At 30.5% G+C, this 20,237-nt stretch overlaps 1 protein-coding gene across 1 annotated transcript in view; it reads left to right on the top strand.

Annotated features, from left to right (window-relative positions):
* LOC107370242 (plexin-B-like) overlaps nucleotides 1-20,237 on the top strand; it is a 65,684-nt gene that overhangs the window by 36,010 nt on the left and 9,437 nt on the right. Inside the window, exons 3-12 of the mRNA XM_015938231.3 lie at nucleotides 7,439-7,567; nucleotides 7,640-7,740; nucleotides 7,827-7,980; nucleotides 8,171-8,333; nucleotides 8,797-8,893; nucleotides 9,145-9,256; nucleotides 9,320-9,451; nucleotides 9,913-10,005; nucleotides 10,774-10,858; nucleotides 10,927-11,099. Coding sequence (XP_015793717.2) covers nucleotides 7,439-7,567; nucleotides 7,640-7,740; nucleotides 7,827-7,980; nucleotides 8,171-8,333; nucleotides 8,797-8,893; nucleotides 9,145-9,256; nucleotides 9,320-9,451; nucleotides 9,913-10,005; nucleotides 10,774-10,858; nucleotides 10,927-11,099 — 1,239 coding nt within the window. The remainder of the gene's footprint in view (nucleotides 1-7,438; nucleotides 7,568-7,639; nucleotides 7,741-7,826; nucleotides 7,981-8,170; nucleotides 8,334-8,796; nucleotides 8,894-9,144; nucleotides 9,257-9,319; nucleotides 9,452-9,912; nucleotides 10,006-10,773; nucleotides 10,859-10,926; nucleotides 11,100-20,237) is intronic.

Raw genomic sequence — 20,237 nt, 5'->3', positions numbered from 1 at the left:
AGAATATCAAAAGATTATCAAAATGTTATTAATGTTATTATCTTTGGTGTTCATTTGAATAAACAATCATTTTGAGCGAATGCACATGGAAAAGGGAAAAGAAAGAAATTCAATTTTCTCATTTTCTATTCAATATCTAATTTTATTCAAGTGATAACATGTTAATTATCAACGTGATACTTTGTAATTATCAAAGATGATCAAGATTATCAAGAGTTAATTGATGTTAACAGAATGTTAATTAAATCAATTCTCACTTTTTCTTCCTCATCTTGATACAAATTGAAATTTTCAATTTCAGATAAATGTTGAAATTCATTAAATTGCAAATTCATAATTGTCAATTGTATTACCATTAATCATTATTCAACTTTTGATTGGAAGAGCTGGGAGTGAGAACAGGGAGTAAAGGACTGGGAATGGAAGCGCTAAGCATAAGAATAACTTGGAGTGAGGATAACAGGGAGTAAAGATGACTGGGAGTGAAGGTGGCTGGGAGTTGAAATTATATTCAGTATCGAGTTATGAATTTGAATAAAAATTAGAATATTTTTTTCGACTTTTCAGAATTCGAATAATAATATTAACAGATTTCCAAAATGATGGATAAACTAATGTAAATTGGTGCAATGGAAATGGTAATATTTTACCTGGAAATATAAAAAGAGTTCAATTTTTTTCATTATTATTTCATCATGGGAAGGAGTCATGAGTTCAAGTTGCATATTGTTTTTTGTTTCCTTTTTACCATTCTTGACTCTTCAATTTTCATTTGATTCCATTTAATTCATGGCATGAATAGGAATGAAGAGAAAGAGAGAGAGAGAGAAAGTGAGTTAGAAAATGAAAGCAAAAATTGAAAGAAAATTCCAATTTTCTATCTCATTTACTCGGGAATATTTATCATTTTTTTGATACTTTTTTTTTATTGTAAACTCGATTCTTGAACATTCTCATTCAGTCATGCAAAATTTCATGTAAAAGTCATGGAGTGAAATAAATGCCAAGTAATGGAGCAAAATTTTCAATCAAAAATAATTTCATATCAGATTGACAGAGAATTGAACATTTATCATTTTCAGAGAAACACAATGAATTCATTAAGTGAAGGCAATAAACTTTTTTGGGATAAAATAAAAGTTGAGGTTGGAATGATAATAAATTTACTTTTAATAAGAAAATGATTAATTATCTGTTGATATCATCATGGATAGGTAAATTGTTGGCGCATATTTAATGAGAAATGAACAATTTGCAAAGTCAACAAATATCATTTGCATAATCGAGTTGATAATTAATATCATCATTTAGTTTGATTCGTTTGATTCGTGATTCGAGTTTACTCGAGTTTTACTTTTAATCGGATCAGTTTTGTGAATCTTTTAATGGAACACAATTTTGTTTACTCAATTCGATGGGAAACCAATTCTATTAAGTTAGATTAGATAATGAACTCATTAGCTTAGATTACTTTACTTTAATTGTATCAATCCTGATTCAAATGAATTATCCAAAAAATCGAGTTCTTTAGCCTCATTAGTGTGTGACAATCCTTTTTAACGCTTCTTGCAAGTTGTTAACATCAACATAAATCCAAGAGAAACTCAACATCATCATTCATTGCAACTGTTCAAGACTCACTGAATTCCGTGGAAAATGAATTTCTGTTGATGCTGAGTACTCAATAGTATCGAGATAAGATTCTGTAAACAGATTAACTTGACTAAAGAATTCAGATAAAGAATAGATTTTCATCGAAATTTCTGTTTGTTCAATTGCTATTTTTAATTTACACTCGACTCTCTTTCGGAATCAATTTCCTTCTCGAAATGATAAACATGAATTATGAGCAGATTTAAATGATTAGAGAAAAAAAGTTTGAAGAATATAAGCAATTCCAAGAAATAACATGGAATAACATGGAATAGAAGAGATAAAAAAGGATAAATTGAAAGTTCAATGAGCCTTTATGGTAATGAAGAGAAAAATTGTTTTCATGAAAATTTCGTCTGAAAGTAAAGGTCATCTTTGTTTACCAAGAATTCAAAGTAATAACAGTTTCATTGGATTAGTTGGTAACTTGCAAGTTCATGACTACTCTGAATAGAGTGAATCGTCCATCTCATGAAGATTTTTTCTCTTCTGTTATATTCCAATTTATTTTCACTCTTACGTGATTTTATAGTCTTTCCGAGTTGGATACTTTTATTTGAAATCATCACCATGTTTTACGTGCTGTTTTGGTGAAAGGTCATGAAAAATGAGAATAAAAGTGAATAAAACTTTTTTTCTTCTTTCTTCTCATGTAACTTCAACTGTTGAAAAGTTTTGATGTTATTTGTTTCAAAATATCGTTAACATTATTTTATTAAACAGAAATCATGTTTTTTTGAAATGAATAATTTTATTCACAAAATTGAAATGAAATTTGTTCCAAGTAATTGATATTGAAATGAAATATTGAACCTTTGAATGAACAACAAAAAGTTGTTGTTGCCAACATGAAAAATGTTTTGTTGATTGGAAAATGAATATCATCATGAATGCAACTTTTTCTTCTTTTCGCCATCCAATGAATTTTTCCATCTTCACAAGCATAAAGAGTACATTTGAAACTCATGGCTTTGAAATGCCAAATGAAAGAGAAAATTTTTTTCCTTTTTCTCTTCTTTTTCCATTCCAACATGAAATGTAAATTATTTCAATTCAATATTCCATTGCTTCAGATCGATTTAAAGGATTGAACATTTTTCCACCAAATTTTCATTCATTTTTCGCTCACATTTTCCAGCCAACTTTCATGCTTTGATTTATATCATTATTATTCAGTGTTAACAGGGGTAAGGAATCGAGTTAGATTTGTTATTATTACATGGTAATGTAATCGAATTGAACTGTTTCAATATTTCAACTGGAAAAAAATGTTTGTTTCTCTTGTAATTCACCTCATTCTGGCCTAGATGATTATTCATGATAGTCAAATGTAGACAAATTTTTCTAATAAAAAGTGTGGGAAAAGATTTGCAAATAAATGGAAATTACATGGAATGAAATAACCCATGAAGAGTTGAATAACTGGTATTAAGTGAACATTGGTTTGGAAAAGAAAAATTTGTTTTCACTTTTTTTTCTCATCACGAGTGAAGCACAAGAGGCTGGGCAAGAAGCAAAGGACAACCTAAATGAAGGCTTCGTCAAGTCACGATCAACATGCATGAGATGCTTCAATCTGAATGATCACTTTGGGTAAAAACTAATTAAGCAAAAAACTTTTTTTTCATCTCAAAATTAACTATTCAGTTGTGTTCAATCTTGAAACTCGGCACTCATTTTGTATCGTAATTTTGGCATTTGCATGAAAGTTAAGAGGATGATGTGGATGAAATAAACAGAATGCAACTTGAAATAATGAGAAATTTATTCTCTTTTCATTCTCTCCCTGAAAACTCGTCTTTTTTTCATTTATTCAAATTAATCCCTAAAGTATTCCAATTTCGCCAACAATTTAATTATCACTACAATGATCTGCTTTTAATCACAGGCCTGTTAGTTTTTATCTTTAAATCGCAACTTTAAACGTTTCAACGTGACATTACTCAGGATTGAGATATGAAAAATTGTTCAGTTTAATTTCAAATTAGACTTTAGTCGATATCGAGATTGTATCTTGTTCAACATGAAATTCATTGAATTTTACTTCGACAGACTTCATTACCATAGAGATGGATTCTGTGTAATGTTACATTCAATTTCAATGTTTAAAACATGAAAACTTTTTCTTCTCTTTTTCTATTTTCTAAACATTTTCATGATGATAATTACAATCTGTTTTTGCAGATTATATTAAACTTTATCATCTTCCCTTTTTTTCACCTTTTTCATTGAATTCTATTACCTTTAAAAGTTAATTATTCTTCATCACCATAACCATATAAGTGATAAATGAAATGAAAAAACACTGAGAATGGTTGAGAAGGGAATGAAGAGTGAAAATGATTATAAAAAGCAATGAGAATAAGCAATTCACTGAACTGAGTCTTATTTTTGCGTGAAAAATGATTATCCGTTTTTACCCTGAATAATGTTCAACCACAAATGAACATTAAAAACAATTGAGATCATCAGACTCTCGTAGGAATCAAACCACACACATTCCACTGAATAAGTGAATAAAGAAGCTTGAAAAATGAGGAAAAAAAGGAAATAATGGTGAAAATCATCATCATCATCATGATAAGCATCACGATAAGAATCAAGAGAATCGTAAAAGAGCGCCATGTAAAAAGAGTTGAACCAAGAGAACCATCAACATTCCAATGAGACTTTCAATGATTAACTACCCTTTGGCTGCCTTTTCCTATTCCTTTACCAACCATGCTTAACCTGTGAAAATTCATTCCAATTGATACAGAAAAAGTTGAACATTTCATGATTAGAAGAAAAAATCTTTTTTTCCAAACAACAAAATTCTTAGCCAAATTTTCTTAGCCAAACCATTTCAACCAATTCTTACGTTCACTCATGTACAATTGTACCATCATGTACTCATCACCAGAGCGGTCTATTCAAGAGATTTCATATTCTAATCATGATTAAATAATGATTTATTAGGAATTTTATCATTTATTTATCCCTTTCCTCACAGTTGGTAATATATTGTTAGTCCCTCAATCTTTCCCTCCATTTCAATCTGCTTTTCCTTTTCCTTTCTCTATCAATTGTGTAAATCTTATGTGAAACCAAAGCAAGTGATTAATTAATTGAATATTTCCTTATTGTCTTAAACGTATATTTAATTGTTGGCCAGCGGTTAAGTTTCAGGATTTTGATTATTGTCCATCTTAACTGTTCTTGTGATTGACTAACGTCTGTTCATATTGTGATTTATTGAAGAGATTTGTGTTTCTTCACATTTCTTTGTGATCCTCTTCAACCTTTAGTGCTTCTTGATGTTAACGACATTCACCATTTCAACGTGCAGTTGACCTCTATTTGAAGGTCACTTTTGGACCGGTAGGATGTTAAGTGTGAAAGTACCAGAGAAAAACTGGTAAGAAAATGAAAGACGAAAATTGGGTTTAGATTGACTTGAGAGTAAATTTAATGTATTATATTGAAATTTACCCGATTTTTTGATTGTCTTTAAAAGACTGAACCAGAGTTGATCAACTCTTTTCGTTGACATTTCCTTTCATCTATCAAGATACAGACTTTAAATGATTAAAATGTAAATGATAGTTGAAAGACTTAACAGAATTGTTTAAACATGTTGATGAAACCTTGCTTATCAAGCATCTTAATAGTTGAACAATTGTTGTACCTTGCAATGGATCACAAGCTAAACAAAAAATTGAATCTCAATTTATCCTTTCCGTTTCATTCAAATTTTCACATAACCAATCCATCAACACAGTAAACAAACGGTTCTTTGCAAACTCTGCCATTTTCATCTTTCCTTTTCATTCAAAGCTTTCATCATTTAACCTTAATCATTTTACTTTTTTTTTGTTTTTCCTCTAAAAGAACCATTGATAAAGAATGTTCAGCTTTTCCAGTGAAATTGAGAAAAGAAAAGGCAGAAAAAAGAAGAAACTCAACTTTCATTGAAAGCCAATTAAAAAGATCAATTAACAGAGTAAAAAAAGAGCAAGTTTAACGTTCATTTCCTCTTCTCTTTTCATCTCATTTCCTTAATTTTACCTCTCATCATCCTCATCATCCTCATCAGTATCTTATCCTTCATCATCTTTTCAGTAAACTTTCCAAGATTCTTAGGTAATTGTATTAAACTTGCATCTTTATCCATAATTTATGCAAAAGAAGAGCTCAGAAGAAGCAAAAACTTTAATTATATTTATTTTGGTGAAAACCCATTTTTTAGAGCAATCATTGATTTCCTTCATCTAATCCTCTTTAAAACACTCACCAATTATTGACTAAACAATCAATTTAAATCAATTTTGACACTTTTGGCAAACAGTGAAACAAAAGTGAACCCAAATTATCATAAATTTCATAATTGATGATCACAAATTGTCTAAACAAATTATCTGACAAGTTGACTCAATTTATCCAAACATTCAACTTCTGTTTTGCCAATAATTTGTCAGTCAATGATTGAATCATGGTTGATAATGAATTGATAACAACTGAGAAAAGGTGAAAAGAAGAAGAAAAAAGTGAAAACGGAAATTTCGACGACGCAAAAGATGCTTTAGCTTTTCTTCATTTTTTCATCACAAGATTCATGGTTAACATGGTAATGATAACCAATAATTTTCGTTGAACTTTTCTCTTCATTTTCATCTTTTCTCTGTTCTTTGTTTCTCAATATCATCATTAAAAGCATCAGGTTCATAAAGGTTATCATTAACATCGTTATTATTAGCAAAGATTTATCAATGTTATTAACAAGTTGAAGGGAAATGAAAGTTTATTAAAGTTGCTAATTAAAGCTTATAAACTTATCTCTTGTTTGCTTGTTTGTTGTTTTTTCACTAATTAAAGGGTTTTATCCGTTAATCATCTAATTATGTTGAAACCCTTTGCTATATTTTGTTTAATCACAGGGAATCAAGTAGATTCCATGAGAAAAACATGATTGAGTGAAACATTGAGTAGTCATTGAAGGTGAATCAAGTTGAATCAAAGATTGAATACGAAGCAACCAACTGGCTATTCAAGTGTAATGAGTAAAGTCATTGTTGCCATCATTTGGTTAGTTTAACCCAAATTAAAAGGTAATTCATTTGATTGGCTTGGAAAAGGTAAACCAGAGAACAAATAATTTCAATTGACCATTCTAATCATGTATCAATATTACCATTAAGGTTGGAACATTAAAGAAGCGATAAAAGATGGAAAAAAGGAGAAAAGAATTATTGGAAGAAGAAAAAAGGATGAAAAGTTTGCAGGGAATGGCGTTCGTTGATTATGATGACAATTGACAATTTGTGGACATAATTAATGAGTTAACAGTCAAGTAAACAGGGAGTGATTGTTGGGAGTGAATAACGAGCCTTTGATGGTGATAAAAGTAAAGCAAGGAAATGGGATGAAAAAGGGAAAAGAAGAGAAGACCAGAAGAAAAAAAAGGCTTGAAATGAGAGTAAAAATGGGTTAATTTGTTTTTTCTCGTTTCTCTTCTTTCCTTTTTCCTTCATGTTGTGTGTGTGTGTGCCTGTGATGGGTTAAATGTAACAAAACATTGTTAACCAAATGAAGTTGTTGTGGGCTGACAATTTATTAGAAATTAGGTGAACCATGATGCTTGAACGGTGTAAAACCCTAATTACTTTGGTAATTGTTTTCAGAACAATAATCTTGACCAGACTTGCTTCTTCACTAATTCACTCATCAGTCTATACTGATAATGTCATTGGAAATTTGGTTAAAAGTTGATTTTCAGTCGATTTTAATTTTTCCTTCTCTTTATCAGGTTCTCATATCAAGTTATGATGCTGGCCACGAGTTTGAACAAATTGTGGTCGACAAAGGAAATCCAATCATCAAAGATATTCATCTTGACCATACTCATAAGTTTGTAATCACCGCAACGCCTTACAAGGTAAAGGGATTAATTGGGTTAATCAGTTGATTTGCAATTTTAATTTTCGTTTTTTGTCTCGTTCTTCTTTAGGTTGCCAAAGTAAAAGTTGAAAGATGTCAACATTATAATAGTTGTAATTCATGTTTAAACTCACACAATCCTTATTGTGGTTGGTGTTCACTTGAACGAAGGTAATTTTTTTTGTCATTTTTTTCTCTTTTGCCTCATTTTCCATTTCAATTATTTTGCAACTTTTTTTTCTTCTTTTCGTGTAAAGGTGCACTTCTCGAAGTGATTGTGATGATAATAGTAATTGGTCATTGACCGAGAAAATATTTACTTCACCGCGTTGGCTTCCGTTGGGAACATCTCAGTGTATTGAGTTTGAAGAGGTTCGTCCAAACTCATTGCCTTTCACTGCCATTTCAAATGTAAGTATTTTTCGTGTCTCAACCTGATTCAACTTTAATGTTTCTGTTTTTTTTATTGAGAGAAAGTTGACTTTGGAAAAATGTTTAACATTATTTTTGTTCACTTTGTTTCATTAATGATTATTATACAAGTCAACAAGAAATCGATTTTTTATCAATAAGTTGTTCAACTTTTGGTCTCATTTTACAGGTTGAATTGTACATCACGCAACTTCCTCCTTCGCCTTATCCAGCAGCATATTTATGCCTTTTTGGTGACTCAAGTACACCTTTACCAGCTCGTCAAACTCATACCGGCCTTTCATGTCGAACTCCTCCAATTGAAGAGAGACCTTCTATTCCACCAGGAAAAGGTATAATCAATCAATAACGATAAACATTTCTTCCTCTTCAATCAAACTAATGCACAATAGGTTAGGTCAGGTTAGACCAAACAGATTACATCAACTCTTTTCAAATTGTTTCAAAAAATCAAAGTTTCTTTTTCAATGTTTATGCTTATCATTGAATGTTTATATTCCCGTTAACTTCAAATCAAAGAATTCTTAGAATTCCGAAAAAAAGTTTGAAGGTTATCCAAAATGATCTGTTTAGCTCAGCTCAAACAGTCTATTTTCAGAAAATGACGAACTTTTCAATGACATTGACTCGATTCTTTGAAGAGCCGTTCAAGAGTTGAAGTTACTTGCTGTTGGTTGCAGTCAAGTTGTCAATATCATTTGAATTTGCATTAGAGTTTTCAATTTTATTAACATTTCCATTTTATGAAAATTTCGAAGCGAAAATTCTAATTTTGATTTTCTTTTCTTAATTCAGATCATGTCTTGATCAACCTTTCCGTGCGAAGTACCGTTACTCAGAAAGATTTTATATCCAAACCTTTCGTTTACTATGAATGTAGTGTTCACAAAACGTGAGTAAAATTAACGAGAAAAAATCCAAAAAATGAAACGAGTATTACAAATGAATCAATGCAACATGATAAGAAATGAAATCAGAATTTTATTCAAAGTAAAAGTATAATTATTGGAAAAATCAATTCAATAAACTCGTTGACTTTATTGGAAAACAAGGCGAAAAAAACATTTTCTTTTCGTGCAAAGATTCATTGTAATTCATTCTCATTGTCATGATGTGTAAATTTATCGATCAATTCGTCTTTAGATGTCGATCTTGTGTTAAAGCAAAGTGGCCTTGCAATTGGTGCATCCAAGATAATCAATGTACACATAATGGTAGTCTATGTTCAGGTCATCATGTGCTGTCCAATGAAAATGTAAGTTTGTCTTTGAGAAGAAAAGAACTTTTTTTGATTTACTTTTTTTCTTCTCTTCCACAGCCCTCCATTGGTTCATCGTCTGATCTTTCGTCTGAATATTGTCCAAGTTTTCGAATCGATCATGAAATTTTAATTCCAAATGGTGCTAAACGTGAGATAACAATTCATGTGCAAAACTTTGGCAATCAAATGGTGAGTTAACCGGAATGATTCAACAAAAGCATTTAATGATTGTTAATAAAGATGAGTGAATTGTTGGTGAAATGGAAATGCGGTTGGAATGCAACTGAATTGAATTGATATGAAGAAGAAAAAGAAAAACCATGAAATGGTAAACAAACAGTGATGAGTAAACATCATGTATAATATACAAGAATGTTCAGCGATTTGGAAAGGGAGAGAAGCGAAAAAAAAGTAAAACAAGTTTCCATGATTATAACATGGTTAAATAAGTTTAAACAATTGATGGATCAATTGACTGGTGCATTGAAAATGTTTTGTTTCAAACACAATCAGTAAAGATGAACAAAAAATGCGTAAAACAAAGTTCAATCAATCAACCTGAAAAGTCAAAAAAAATACTCAGCTTTATTAAAATTTTGAGCAAATTTAATCAATGATGAAAAATGGTTTTGCTTTTTCTTTCAATTCAGGCCAATCTCGAGTGTATCATTGAAATCGAAGGAGCTCGAGCAAGAATTTCTGCCAGATTAAAAGGAGACAGAATAATCTGTGCACCAAATATGGTAAGTTCAAGTTTCAGCAATTAAAAGAAAATGTTCAATATTCCAAATATCAAACGAAAAAACTATATAAACCATTTCAAAATCAACAGAAAACTTTAGAACTTTTGAAATTTTTCCAAATTTTAGAACTTTCAGAACTTTTCTAATATTCGACACATTAGAACTTTCGAATATTCGAAGCTTTTAATCTTTCGAAAATTCGAAATTTTATGAAGAATTTGTTTTGCAATTTTACTTATTTCTCTTATTCGGAGTTCTCAAAATTTTCAACTTTCTCGAGTTCGATAAAATTTTAATTTCTAAAATTTCTTCGCGATTCCAATTAGTTTGGCGCTTTGAGTTTAGTTTGAAACTTTTTGCTTAAGAATAAGAAAATGATTTGAGTTCAATGAAATTAGAAGGAAAACCAGAAGTGACAAGATGAACATTAGATTGAATTGTGAAGGTGAAAAGGAACATTTTGTTTCACTTTTTCTGTCATTTCTTGTACAATATTATGCGGTATTGAATTATAGCATTTACAGAGTTAATTAGAGCCACTGTAATTAATTAAATTACAAGACTAAAGACATTTAAATGAGATAATTATTGCAATACTTTTTTCAGAGCATTTCTCCCTTTTCCTCTGTTATAACATAATATCAATATTATTTTAATTGAACATGATTATTCATCATCATTAATGAACATTATCTTTTAAATAATACAATGATAACAAATTGTTTTTCGCAATGATAATCTTTTACTTTTTTCCCTCCCAACCTCAAGTATACATATCAAAGTGATGTTGGTAAAATGTACGCACAATTATCAGTCCTTTGGGATGGAGATACTTTAATAGATAAAACAAATGGTAAGTTGAATGAAAAAGTTTCATTGAAACATATGAAGAGTGTCATTAATGTTTCCTTTAATCACTAGTTACACTGTACAAATGTGATCTTCTTGGAAGCCACCTGAGCAAACCCGATTGTTCCCTGTGCCAAACAAGTGACAGAAAATATCAATGTGTCTGGTGTTCAGGTTCCTGTTCATTTGTAGATGCATGTATGGAGTCCCCTGCGCCTTCCTGTCCACCACCCAGGATAGATTTGGTAAGAACAATTTTTTCTGTTTTCTGTAATTCTAAATGAGCGATAAATTTTCCCAATGAAGATGCTCTCATTGGCACTGAGGGTTCAATTTCGCGGTTGAACAGTCGAGTCAACAGATGCTCTGAGTTAAATGAAGTGAATAATGAAAGATGCTTTGTTTCAGTTGATCTGAATGAGGTTGATGAGTTGTCCATCCAATGAAAAGAGTAAACAAAAAAAGCGAAGTAAACAGAAGGGAAAAAGTGTAATCAAAGAAAAAAACTTCTTCCTCTATTTGTTATCATTATCATTATTGTCTCTCCCTGTTATTGTCCTTGTAAATGTAATATCTCCCAGAGTCTGTATTATGGATGTAAAAATGAAACAGATATTAATATAATAGGTAAAAGTGTCATTCGCATGAACTTTTTTTCTTCTTTCTCTTCTTTTTCTTCCACAAGAAATATTATGTCAATTTGGTTCCAAGAGTTATTTTTTTACACCAACAACTCCAAGTCCAAAGTTCTTTTCTTTTCTTTCTTTTCTTTCGATTCTCTTGGTTACCATGTTTCAAGGGTAGAACAAAAGATATGAAATATCTCGAGGAATCAAGTTGAACACGGATGAATGATTGAAATAAGGGAAGCAAAAAAAAGGAGGCAAAAGAAGGAAGCAAATGTTGCCTCTTTGGGTCACCAAATTTTGATAGATAACTGGTGATCTGAGAAGGGTTAAAAGATGATGAGAATAGGTTGACTTGAAATGTTGATCAACATGGAAGCAACACTTAACTGCATCTCACTATTGGTTGAGGGAAAATCTTGTTAAGCAGAAAACACGATTACAGAACTCTAACTAATAATATAATTTTCCTTACCAACTTCATCATTCACCATAATCAATGATGTTAACCAACTCTTACCCTTTCCTCTCGATCCAAGTTTTAACCCATTTACTCTCATCCTCATCATTACTATCATCACTTTCAATTATTAAACTTTCCTTTCCTTTTTCCTCTTCACTCTTCCCTTCCTCTTGCCAAATCCCTAAAAGTACATCTTGACAATCAAAGTTTCTCATTGCACTTTAACATTTACAAATGAAATAATTTCCATTCGACAAACAGAATCAAACAAAAAGAGCCAAAAAGTTTACTAAATCATGACTGCAATTAGAATCGACTGGATTCCATGACGATTATGATTGACAAGTAATTTACATTTTAGATGAAACTTTTCTCGAAATGAAACGATAAATCAAACTGTTATTATTGAAAGAATCTGTTGGAATTTCTTTTGGAACTTTTTTTTTGCTTTTTTTCGTGTTTTCAAGATTTTCATTTCACATTATTTTGACTCTCTTTGTGGGTTGAAATGTACTTTTACCGATTAGTTTCCTTTGCTTGTCCAATGCTTTTTACAACCTTTTTTTCGCTCTTGTTTACTTTTCTCTCTCTCTTTGCCCATTATTATTATCAACATCATCTTATCAAAGTCATGAAAGTATGCTTTTGACATTTCAGTGTAATCAATCATTTCAACATTATATGAAACCAGATTGAAAAACCTTTACTTTGAGGCTGAAAATCACTTAGGAAACAGTTTAACTCAAGTTGACAAAAAAAGAGTTTCATTTCGTTAACCTTCAACTTTGATGCATTTCAAGTTGAACTCAATCAAAACAGAGTCAACCACAAAAGGTTCAATTGATATTCACTTATAAGTTCATTTTCATGTTCATGTTGATGAGCCATTTGGATAACTGAGAAAAGAGGGGAAAAACAATTCATCAAACCTTAATATTAGTAGAATCATGAAAATTAATCAACTTTTGCACACTTTTTTTCTGCACACAATTCCACTGAAAATCAACATGGAAAAGTTTTCAGAGAATGATCATGGAAATGAAACAAACAGAATGCATGGGAGAAGAAAAAAGAAGTTCACATTTTTTCTTGCGGGTATAAATAATTAGGATCTCATTAGTAAATAAGTATTAAGTAAGCAAACAAAATGAATGTAAAGAAAAGGAGAGAAAATGATTTCGAGCAGAAAACTGGTAAACACTTGAATTCAAAGGCATTTTCGTTATTTTCATGAAAAATTAACTTCTCCTAAAGGCATTTCGAGTTTAATCTAAAGTTGTTCAAACTCTTTTCATCAACAAATAAACTGATACAATATCAGAACAAATTTTTGTCGTTTTTACCCAAACTGACGAACCAAAAAGTCCATTTAGATATAAATCAAGTTTTGAGTTTTCCGAATTTTCAAAATTCTAATTAAGAGTTGCAAATTAGAGCGTTTCGTTAATTTCAAGTTCAGAAAATACAAGTTTGCAAATTCTGGATTCGATTTGAAAAGCTACAAATTTCCTCTGAAAATTCGAGAAAATTTTCTCTGTAATCTTGATGAAGCTCATTGACTGCTGTGAGAAGCAGAACCAGATTTTGAAGCCTTTTCATGCTTTTTATTCTGACTTGATTAACCACCGAAGGCAAACTTAATGGACTTGATCATTTTCGAACTTAATGTACCTGTTGATGCAGAATTGTGTTCGATATTGGATTTCACTGTATTCTCACTGAGCAGTTTGCAGATGCATCATGTTCATTTACAGCATTTGAATGTGATTCGATAAGAAAATACAATTGAATTCTAACAAGAGTAGCATTACTTTGTTCATCTTTCCTTAACAACCAAACGAGTTAATTCACTCTCTTATTTCATTCACTGGCCCATTTTTCATGGTCATTCAATTGACCTTTCATCTTCTCCATGACTCATCTTGTTACTCATCATATTACCTTTTACCTCATTTCACCATTCAATATCAAATAAACGTATCATATTACACTCTTTAACTTTCAACATTTTCTTCAACATCATTTATCTTCTTTAAATGATAAAATCATTCAATCTATTCAACTTTGAATTCAATTTACGAAGAAGCCAACAAACATTTCGAACATTGAATACGAAAGTTTTCTCGAGAAAAAAAGGCAAATGAACAATACTGGACATTGATGGGTTCCATTCAATTCACACTCCCAGCCCAACTCCCAGTCACTCCCAATCCTCAACTCCCAGTTTTACTTCTGACTAACCTCAAAAGCTTTCAATTTTTTCAATCTCGACTCTTTTCCATGCTTTTACAATTATAACTCAATGATAACTGTTAATGACTTTTAATCACAACTTTCATTTTTTCATTTCTTCCGATGAAACAATTTCCAATCAGTTAATTCCATGCAACTGAACAAATTTTGAGCTTTTCTCCTTTTCTCATTTCTTGTTTCTCAATAAGCTCATAATGTTTGTTGCAACATTATTTTTGTTGTTGTTTTCTCACCCAAACTTCATCTATTTTTTGTTCCTGTTCAAAGTTGATTGATTTTAAAAGCAATTTAAGGGCAGAATAAAAAAAGGAAAGAGGTAAAAAGAAAATGTTCAAATAATATTTTCACTTTGATCCAACAATTTAAAACTGAATTGATGATGATAATGGTAAAGCTGAGAATTGTGTTTGTTCCTTCAACATCATTTAAGCAAAGCAACACAAGTCCAATATAATGGTTTATTTCGTTTACTCAGATTTTCCCTCAAAAACTAACAAATTGAAACTCAATTTTGGGTAAATGACGATGCAACAATGCGACTGATTAAAAGTCAGAAAAGCATTTGAATAACGATTTCATTTCAATTGAAAAATCAGAATGATTGATATTCTCGAAGAAAAATGTTCACTTCCATAATCTGTATCGGCATCATCTTTATTAGTCTTTTCAAGTTGAAGAATGGCGAAAAGGAAAAGAAATGTTTGTTAAAAAAAGAAATTGATAAATGAAGAAAAAGTGTCATTTTTTCTTCTCTTCTCATCTTGTATTGATACTCGCAATCAACTAAATCAAATGGTTGACATTGCAATTGGATTAGCCTTTTATTTGAGGAAAGGAAGAGGAAAGCGAAAGTCATAATGAAAAGGTAAAGATTGATAACTCGACAATTCCCTGTTTATCTGGAAATTTTGTGCTCTTTTTTCATTCTCTTCTCATTTTACTTTTGCCAAATGCTTTTGGGAATCATCATGTTTCCATGTGATGATGCAAAGTTTCATCAATATCAAATTAATATTATCACTTGATGATAGATTTTTGGCGATTTTTTGTTCATTTTTGTTGCTCACCTAAACAGCTATCAAGTCATCAATTGCAATGTCAACTTTTTGTTTACTCAAAAGTCGTTAATGAAAGTCGAGATTTGACTTTTCAAGTTTCCGATTGAAAAATTGATTGAAACAGTCAACTGTAATGATTATCAGAGTGTTTGTCTTTCACTTGAAACTACTTCAAGTTGATGAATCTTTTTTCATTTTCAATATCGAGAGACAAAAAGACAATAAATAATAATTTAAAATTGTAATCGGAAATTAAATTGTTTGCTCATTTTTCAATTGTCAACATCAATTGTGTCAAGACTGACACTTTCAACTCTCATTGGCACTTGAAATTGATTTTTGTAAAAGTCTTAATTGAACGAAAATACAAAATTAAGAGTTTCTGAGGCAACAATGAAATGGACAAAATTGAAACTTTTCTTTATCCAATTTGTACAATTACTAAATCTTTATTTCAATCTTGGCTCATCAAGGAAATGATTTGTTTTCTCAATCGATAAGTATTGAACGAGATTGAACATTTCCAATTGTGTCGAATTTGATTGACTAAAATTTAGTTAATTGTCGTTCAATTTGCTTTGAATCAATCAAAAAGAGTTTGAATTTGAATAGAAACTTTAAATTTAATAGGTTTTCAACTTTCAATTGAATCGAAATTAATTTAGACGTGAAGACAAATTTACTGTGGTTTTCAGTTATCATGAATTGAACCTTTTCGCCATTTGTAAAGGTTTATTTCCTCTTTTATTACTTTTTTATATCCTTGGATAATAATGGAATCATTAAAAAAAACAAAATGAACATTTGCACATGACGATGATTAAACTTTGGTTAAACGTTGAATGGGAACAAGTTATTATAAAGGAGGAAGGAAGATGATTTTGGTTTAGATTTTTGAAAAGGTTTGAAAAAAAGGAAAAGGAATAAAACAATATTCAGAATTTTCTATCGAAAGGAACAATGGAAGATGATGAAGAGAAGAAGAAGAAGAGAAAATAATTTCGTAGTTACGTTTCGTTGGAACGGTAAATGAAAGTTTATTGAGCCATGATGATGATGATTATGTTGATGATTATCATCATTTTGTCACTTCATGTTATCAGTGGAAATGATGGAATGAAAATGGTGAAAAAAAAGAATAAGGAGAAAAGAAATGATGAAAATGATGAAAAGAAAAGGAAAGACAAGAGTAAAATTTACAGTCGAGTGGACATAATTTCCTCTTGAATCAACTAGACTTGGAGTTAATTAAATTCTAAGTAAGTCTACAAACCATTTTCTCTTCTGTCATCATCACTCCATCTTTACCTTGTATCAACTTTGCATTGTTCACATTTCCCTTTCTGCTCAGAGAATGAACTAAATATCACTAAAATCACCAATTATGCTCTGAATCTGTTCATTGTGCGTTTCATCGGCCATGAGAGATCAGCCAATCTCTGAACATAAATTTGTATCAAAGGCTTCACACTTCACTTTCTTGCACTTCTCCAAACCTCGATTTTCGGAAACAAAATAACGTCGGACTTTCCGAACGTTCAGGTTCAGAGATCGGTAGTAGAGCGGTTGAAGTGACTTCCCGTTACAGTCGCAACAACAATGAGTGTGGCAAAAGGGAAAAATTTAGAAATTTGAAGTTGAATATTTTTCTCTCTGCTTTTTGTTGGGATTGGATTTTGAATTTGGAATTGAATGTTTAGAAATGCTTTTTACTCTTGAATGTTTTTTGGTTCAACAATGATGAGTTAATTATTCTTGTTGGCTGACTATGAGATGCAAACTTTTCACTTGATTATTTGTCATGATAATAATTACATGAGAATCTATTGGATTTAAAATTGATTTTGCAAGTAACCAGAATAATCTGCGATGATATGCATATTAGGATAGAGTTTTTATGCATTTTAATGAACATCAACTTGAACCTTGACTTTAAACATTTAATCAAAAAGCAAAGGCGTAAGCTACAACAATATTTATTCATTTCCATTGAACGATATTGAGAAGAGGAAAGGCATAAAATAATCATCTTCAAGTTCAACTTTACGCTTGAAAAGCAAATTCAATGTTCAAAGAGTAATCAAATTGTCTGTATTTTAATTGAATCATTATCAATTTTCAACTCGACTTCAAAAATCAAACAACTAGACTCGATAATAGACTCGATTTAACCAATTACTTAATAGATCTTTACATTAAAATCTCAATCTCGATGCAACATCAAGTTATCGAAATAGATTGATCATGAAAAATTTGATGAAAAATGCTTTTAACAAGTCTGCAAGTCTCAACTTTGAAGGGAAAAAAGTATCCGAAATTAAATGGTAAAAGTAAATGAAAAATCGATAAACTTGGATTCATGGCATTTGTGGTCATTCCAATTAAAGGGTGAAAATATTTCACTCTATAATCATTGGATGAATGAGATAAAAATTCAATGAATCCATCAAAGCTGAACCAAGAGATGGAAAAGACTAATACTTTTCTCTGGTAAATCTGATGATATATTTGATAACATATTTGATATTATATCACATTTTTATCATCAATATGCTTTCAATTTCCGTATTTATTCAAGTTGAGGTTTCCTTTTTATTTTCCTGGAAAACAGTAAAATCCATGAAAAAAAGTGTTTCTTGTTGGTAACTCAATTTTTGTCCTTTTGAGACAACTTTATTTTCTTATTATTAAAGCTCAAATTAATCTGTATTAATCTTGATCAAGTGAAGGTTTCTCGTTACTATTATTATCATCATGATTATCATCATCATAACTTCATCGTAATTGATCACGTTTCATGTAATAATATAAATAAAATAATAATAACGACGAGAATGGCAAGAGCTCGGTAATGGCTGGAAGAGGCGAGAAGAGAGTGAAAAATCATAACTTAATGGTCAATTGAATTGATAATATTGAGGGAAAGAAGAGGAAAGAAAAGGTTAAAAGAAATGAAAAATTTGACATTTTCATTGTCATCATTAACAGTTGATTGATGATTGATTTGAACAGTGGCCAGTGATGATGAAAGGTGCAGAGCGATTAAATGAAATTATAACATTAATGTTGATGAGTTTTGAAGAAAATCTTTTCAAGAAAATTTTCTCTTCTTCTTTCCTCTGATTCCAACTAATCTTTGAAATGGTTCAACATCCAAGTTAGAGTCACAAGTTTTAATGGTAAAGATGAAGGAAAAAATATATTTGACTTGAAAGAAGATGAAAGTTTTCCTCTAAATCCGTTTCTGATTTAAGTCAGTTTACAGATTAGATTGTTGACTTTTTTTTGTTTCGTTGCTTCAGTGTCTCAATGCGTCTAACTGTTTGGGATTAAGGTTTGGATGATTGAGTTGAAGGGATGAACAAGGGCAGCATAAATGGTTCTTAAATTATTATCAAGATGAGTTGAAAGGATAACTTGATAATGGCGAAATTGGTGAAGAGAAAAAGGTTAAGCAAAGAGACAAAATTGGCTAAAGATAACAATAATGATGAAACAAAGGCAGGAAAATGCAATAATAAGGTTATTTAAGGTGAATTTGGATGATCATGTGAAGAGAAAAAGATTTCCTGGTTTTACTTTCCATCAATGAAACATTCGACTTTTCAGTTTCTTCTTTTTCTCTTCTAAAAACAGTTCGAAGTACACTTTTTGACATGTTAATTCAATTTAATGATATAATAATGATAAGTTAACATTTTAAACTCGTCAACGTTAATAAAGTGATTACAGTTTTGACTTTATTTTTGCTGCCAAATCTCAACTTTACCACAATCAAATAATGTATTTCATCCTTTTGTTTTTGAAGTAAAAAATGTTTACCATTGAGAGTAGATTCAATAACATCAAATGGAAATGAATTAAGACTGTTTTTGTTGTTGGATTTTTCAGTTCATGGTTGTATCGAGGTGAGAAAATTAAAATTCAATCCTTTTTTGTGCACTTCTTTAATTCACTTTCAACTGGGGAAGAAACAAAAGTATTATTATTAATATCGCATTCAGTTTTGGTAAATCCTTGACAGAAAGTAATATAAAAGTGATAATAAATGACAATCTTGGATTCAACTGTCAGTTTTCACTTTTGATTTACTTTGAGAACTTTCAGAAATTGTTTTACATGGAAAAGAAATTAAGAAGCAAGTTTCACTCATTGTTCATTTGGATTGAAAGGTCAAACTTGTCAAAAGATTATTACAATTGTCCAAATGTATTGAAAAGATTATTCATAAAGATCAATCAATTCGGAAAACAGACGAAGAATATTTGACAAAATTTCCAGAATTTTTCATCGAAATTTTTAAAAGTTGATTATTCAGGACATTCATTTACATCATTCTCAGCGGAAGGATTCTAAGGTCAACATTTGATTGAGACAAGATTCTCAAATGGTCGATATCAAGAGTCAAAATTACAAATATTCAAAAAAGAATTTCGAATCTCTTTCGAAAGGTTTTCAGAGAGGGAAATCTCCCAAATTCATGTAGTTGGACTAAGCTCAGTTCGATGTCGATTTCTGGGTTTAGAGAAGTTCCAATTTTTGTTGTGTTCTCATTAAGCCAACAGAGATCAGTTGAAACTTACGAGCTTCTTTGACTTCTTTTGTCGATGTTTTAGCAATTCAAATCTATTGCTTCAACACACTGAGTTGACTTTGAGTTACTTTTTAATGGGAATGTTTAGCTCGACTAGAGACTTGGAGCCTTCAAGTCGATATTGAAAATGGAAATAGATTTTGACTCTTTTAATCAATTTGGTCATGATGAGATTGATGAGAATGAAAAATGATGAAAAATGTATAAAATGGGGAGAAAATTTTCTCTATCAAAAAGTGAATCAAGGCAAACAAATTAAATTTCACTTTTACCAGCATTTCCAAGTTACTATGGACACTAAATCAAATTTATTTCACATCATTTTCATCCTAATCTTTACCATCTCATGTGAATCTCCCTTTTTCTGGTTCAATCTCAATTTTCTTAAA

This window comes from Tetranychus urticae, chromosome 3 (genome assembly GCF_039701765.1).
Source record: "Tetranychus urticae isolate SD_2017Ah chromosome 3, NJAU_TeUrti_SD_1.0, whole genome shotgun sequence".
Lineage (NCBI taxonomy): Eukaryota > Metazoa > Arthropoda > Arachnida > Trombidiformes > Tetranychidae > Tetranychus > Tetranychus urticae.
The sequence above is the reverse complement of the archived record's forward strand: the minus strand, read 5'-3'. Positions and strand labels throughout refer to the sequence as shown.